Source organism: Tigriopus californicus, chromosome 12 (assembly GCF_007210705.1).
Source record: "Tigriopus californicus strain San Diego chromosome 12, Tcal_SD_v2.1, whole genome shotgun sequence".
NCBI classification, from domain to species: domain Eukaryota; kingdom Metazoa; phylum Arthropoda; class Copepoda; order Harpacticoida; family Harpacticidae; genus Tigriopus; species Tigriopus californicus.
The window spans coordinates 11,649,098-11,654,708 of NC_081451.1; the positions used below are offsets into that span (position 1 = coordinate 11,649,098).

General features: G+C 38.0%; 2 protein-coding genes across 3 annotated transcripts in view; both read left to right on the forward strand.

Moving 5' to 3' along the window:
- The window catches only part of LOC131891384 (uncharacterized), a 10,354-nt gene extending 4,888 nt beyond the window's left edge, over window positions 1-5,466 (forward strand). Inside the window, exons 3-5 of one of the 2 annotated variants that reach the window (XM_059240923.1) lie at window positions 3,368-3,538; window positions 3,600-3,742; window positions 4,837-5,466. In XM_059240923.1, the coding sequence (XP_059096906.1) occupies window positions 3,451-3,538; window positions 3,600-3,742; window positions 4,837-5,121 (516 nt within the window). In that variant the 5' untranslated portion in view covers window positions 3,368-3,450 and the 3' untranslated portion in view covers window positions 5,122-5,466. Of the gene's footprint in view, window positions 1-3,212; window positions 3,539-3,599; window positions 3,743-4,836 lie in introns of those variants that run through there. The other variant, XM_059240922.1, reaches the window with a different exon arrangement.
- Window positions 1-5,611, forward strand: part of LOC131891381 (uncharacterized) — an 83,365-nt gene that overhangs the window by 21,677 nt on the left and 56,077 nt on the right. The window lies entirely within an intron of this gene.

The following is a 5,611-nucleotide window of genomic DNA, read 5'->3' on the forward strand; positions in this document are numbered from 1 at the left end:
TATAAATAAAAGTCAAGTAAAATAAATAATCTTCTCGTCTTGAATTGCTGGGATTCCAATCCCGGTAGCGGTAAGGAAGTCCGCGCAAAAAAAATCCGAAAAATGGCTCCGAGTAATCATGACCAAGAGGAGGCCGATTTGGTGGGAAGCTCGTTCTCAGTCAAGTTTTGTAGAAGTCCATGGCTACGCGTAGTTTCGTTTCCTTCCATTCGTTCATGAACATTTCATAGTGACTTAACAGCCGCTTCTCTATCTATCTTTGAACAAGCAATTGGGGTTTCCTACTTCTGCCAACTTCAATTTGTTGGTAGATCAAACGAACAAGATTGTCATCGTTTAAACTGAAATTGCAATGGATTCCATTTTTAGTAATGTTAAGGAGTTACGCAAAAAACATTGGAAAATAACTACTTTTGCTCTAGCGTAATGATAAATTTCCATGATGCCAAGGTAAAATATGTCCTGTTGAAAAGTTATAGATAAAGTAATATTGACGATTTTTCAAACCAAATGTTTCAAACGGGCATTAAGCGAAGAGAAAAAAGTATAGTAAAAACATGAAAGGTGAGGGCACTTTTGATGTATTTGCATTGTTATATAAAAACGAGGAGGCAGAACGAGTACACGTACCTCGAAGCAAAACAAATTGAGAGTTCTTCTAAATTGTAAAACGACTTGCCCAACTTATCACTGAGTAATCAAAACAAGGCTAGTGAACCGTTTGAAGAGAATTGCATTATTGATAATCAAATCATTCATTTACGGTTGGGACAATTGCATACGACTGATTAGGATAGAAATCTCATAGTAAAGAATATCACCAGCTTTGACGTATTAGGTCAACCATCGAAGTTTATGAAGTGTGAGGGAAATGCAAGGTTTTAGTTTGGAAGGACAAACTTTCTTTGGGTTTTTATGCGAAGATTCGCAAGAATAAGTACCCGTAACACCAAACAACTTCATCATGATAATCAATGACTATATTTTTGGGTTTTTGAAGGTTCACTTCATTATCATGCGTCTGATTGAACAACAAATTGGAGTTTTGGTCTAGAGTGAGAAAACCATGTATTTCACCCGATACTTTTGCCTTTTGACGAGCTTACTTATCTAATTTTGGGACCCTGCCGGCTCCCAAATAACTTGTAATCTCAACCCTCCCAAAAGTTTTCTTATGTGCATTGTTTGGCTTTGGTATAACGATGACTATTATAATTTTCGTTTTCAACCTCAAAACCCACACTTCAGAATAATAGAATATGCAAATCCAAAGGAATCGTGCACCCCCCCAACTTCACAAATCCAGAACGTCAGCATATGCCAAGACAATTGCAAAATTATCCAAGCTATTTGCCCCAAAAGTAGTGACTTTTGACCAAATAATAGTTCGTTTTATCCAAGTCCTTCGCCACTTATGTCCATAGTAATGATGATAAAACAGGATTGTGCAAGCGAATAAGGTGTCTCGAATCGTGCCTGAATTTTCAGGGTACAGATACTAGCTAGTTTTGGGGGGGCATTCCTCAAAGGCATGTTGGTAAAACTTTCGCTCCTGCTTTGGCTTCTATCGTACAAGTACCTGGTCTAGCGCCAAGATATAAAGAGCAGCCCTAAGGTTAATTTACTTTTTCTCTGAGGGGAAATGAATCTTGAACTATCACATTCGGAATCGAAGGAGAATTCATCCATTTTTTAGCAACACATGGAGAAGTTGACTCCCTTAAGTGGCAACTAAATGATAATATCAGTTTAATACGACTGTAAAAGAGTCGCTGCTTTAAGCCTTAAAGTAGTATATTTTCGCAATCGTGTGGTTCAGTGTTCACAACGTGAAGTTATTGGTAGGATCTCTGCACTCTTCGAGTAACAGAGCACGACTGAGTTAAAGTACGGAGAGATTCATACATGCCCACACGCACTCCATCGAACAATTAGCACAAATTTTGAGAGGTCATTAGGGGACTTTTCAAAACAGTAGAGGTTCTAAGAAACCAAGATACAAAGAATAATATTGGACAAGAACAATTTCTCAGGTTTCAAAAAGTTATTTGTAAAAAGTAGAAACTTCTAAAATAGTATACAAACTTTCTTGGATTTTCGCTGTGCATGAAATATAGAAGTTAGCGAGCTTTAGTGATGAGATACTTCTTCTGCACCACTTCATAGTTACCCGTCAATTTACTTTAGGCCGGACCAAATGCTCCCCAAACCAGGTAATTGCAACCCCTGTTGTTAAGATGAATGAAATCTGTGTCCATTGCAAGAGCGACTTTCAGACCTGTGTTGTAATTGCTATTAACCACTTTGGTGGTAGTTCACATACAATCTGACAGTAATTATAATTGAAATTAATTACACTTCAAAACGAAGTAATTATAATTGTAACAAAATTCATCTGAAAGGAGTATATTTGATATTTTAATAAATTACATTTTAGAATGTTATGGACACAGGTCTGGTGACTATAAAACTTCACTCCTTCAAGTTCAGCCAAATTCGCCTTAGGGTGACTGCTCATATCCTGGCTTACGGCCAGGCATTTTTTCCCACTGAACTCAAAGCAGACACGAAAGTTGTCCATTACAGAGATGAACGCGCCACAAACACTAGGCATTATCCGGATCCCGAATACTCACGACGGGATCGGGACTCAATGCTCGTCTCAGCGGGAAAAGTGGTTGTCTTGCATTTTGTCTTGTTAAAAAAAATGCAATTGTGGTTACAGTCCAGTCCTATGTGATTTCGTGGAATTTGCATATTCTGTCGGTAATGAACTTATGAACTCCTCAATATCATTATCGACTGGGTTAGAAAGCAAAGAAAAAAAATGAGGATCAACTAGTGTTGATCATGTAGCCGGATTTAGCCCACAATGTTTTGACAAAAATTCCTGATCAACCTTATATTCAAGGACTAGCTAGATCTGACATATCTTATTCGTTGGTACATACGTTGGTAAGATATTTTTATGAAAATAAGGTTAAATATAATGATCACCGCCTCAAATTGTCGGGAATTTCATTCACAGCAGCGATAATGAAAGCCGCAAGAGATTATAACCAACTAATTTATGTGAGCTTTTTTACTGTTTTTTTCCTGTAAACATTCTGTTGTTACGCGTACTGATTGTATGAATCCGGATATGGATCTATGACCTTGTTCGTTAAGGCCCAGGGTATTGAAATGAATCTTCCAAGACCCAAGATAAAACATCACCAACCCAATGGTCACTAAAACCGCCAATGGTTCTGAAGCAAGCAGGGATCATACATAATTACAGCAATCCAACAAAAAGATTGACTAGCCACTCTAACAGTCGTGCGATTTTCACCTCGTGGCCTTGATCCTGATCCTGGTTCCATTGTAGGAGTTCATTTCCTTGATCAAACTTTTGAACGGCATTTGTATTCTGAGAAGCGACCTGTCAAGAATTCAACAAACGACGCGGCCATGATGCAGGTTACTTCTTACTATCTTTGGCTTCTCGGTGCTTTTGTCACTATAACGGTGGCTCAATTGAGTGAATACCAACCGGAAGGTAAGGTAAATATGCTCTATTAATCAACGTAAGGAAAACTTCATCATAGTTTTTTTTTTAGAAGAGAATTATTCCGCGTACAATCAAGTTTCTTCAGCCAATGATGCGAATAATCCTTGGGCCAATTACCAGCAACAAGTCCAGCAACCCTTGTACTCTGGATTCTCTAACGTGGACCGCCAAGGCATTTTGGATAATCCGGAGGTAAGCTTGTAGGTTAGAGAGTGGCGGATGTCGCAAATCAAAGGATCACCAAGATATGAGTGCTTGTTCGTTCGATATTCGTCCAGTCTTGTGTTATTATTGTAATTACAATCGCAGTTTCAAATAATTGTAATTAAGTACATTGAGAAACAGATTCATTGTGATAGTGATAAATTGCATTTGAGAGCGTGTAATTGAGATATTTCAATTACAAGATACAATTACATTTCCGTCCGTACAATAGAAAACAGGCGCATCTGCTTAAAATCCAAAAACGTTTCTTCATTGGATCTTGCTCTTGGATTTATTCCTTTGTTTTGCATTTTCCTCCCCTTAAAGGATTGCAAAGTATTTCTTCCACTGACCATTTTATCTAATGCAGAACATGAGAGCAGTGTTCATTAAATTGCAAAGTATGTCATTAGTGTGACATTATCGACGTCTTAGTTTTCTTACTGCAAGTGAAACGAGCAATAAATAGTTAAGGAACATTGACAGCAAAATTTGATTTGCCACCACATAGTTCTTACCTTTCATGATTACATTAAAATAAAGCTTGCAAAACTAAATTAGCTGACACATACCTGAGCTATTTAATTTGATGGAAAAAAATAAAATTAAGAACGAAAAAGAATTGACAGTAGAAGAAAGTGCAATGATTTTGTTCAACATAGGTATTCTGAAAAAAAAGGTAATTCAATTGCATTCAATTTAAATCTGAAAGTTTACATTTCACAATGAAGCAATTGTAGCTGTGTCGCAGGTCTGCATAATTCATTTAATCAATTGCGAAAACCATGACTAAGTTCACTTTGACCAATTAGAAATCAGGCTCGATAGGATAAATCTACGATAGCTCGAATACTTCCAAATCAACGTCAAATTATAGCTTAATAGTCTCCTCACGTTCTTAAAAGAAATGAGTCCAGCTAGTAGCGAAAAAAAAGTACATTTTATCCAGTCGCCATTCAAATAGGCGTTCATGAAACCTCTTGGTGATGCCTCATCATTTAGGTGTAACGAATAATACCCATTTTTGGCGATGATCAATGATTCTCGAAATGAATACAGGAATGATCTTTGATGTGTTCCAGGCCGTGGGCATTGTGGCCGTGGCTGTGGTGGGAGCCGTGGCATTGGGTGCGACCGCCTTGAGTTTGGCCGATGCCAGAGAAACCAATGCACGATTATCCCAACGACAAGCTCAGATTTGCTCCGACGGCAAGGCAACCGCCGGTCAATTGACTACTCTGGCCAGACAAATACTAATGTTTGTTCCTGTCTTGCAAAGCCAAGCAGACCCCATTGCAGCACTGGCGCCGCAATTAGAAAGTTCGATGGAATCTATCATCTCGTCAATCCCCACAATCAGTTGTTAGATACTCTAATAGAGTCGCGTGCTATGTTTAGCATTCCTCATTCATTCCGCATCTCTTTTGTAAACCTTTGCACCAAAAAACTCACTCCAAAGCATGAGCCACTTTGCCCTCTTCCAGGGTCATTCCGAGAAGAGGGCCAAGAGCCTCATTTTGCACTTTCAACTATAATTAGTGATTGGTAATCACTGATTACCGATCAGTTTGGAGAGCATACCATTCTGGATTGTTTTTCTGTTCTTCTAAAAGTTAGAAGCAAAATCTCAATCGTTCTCATTCAAGTGCAGATCATTGACATTTATGAATTGTTTTTGTTTTAGAAACATGAAAATATATTAGAAAAATGTGCCTGCTTAAATGTCTTTATTTCATTCTTTCATCATTTCTTCCGTGCTCGAAATGTTCCATATTTTGTTCAACATATTAGGCAGTCAAAAAGACCCGAATGATCCCTAAATATGACTAAATATGTTGTCTGGCTAGGTTACATTGT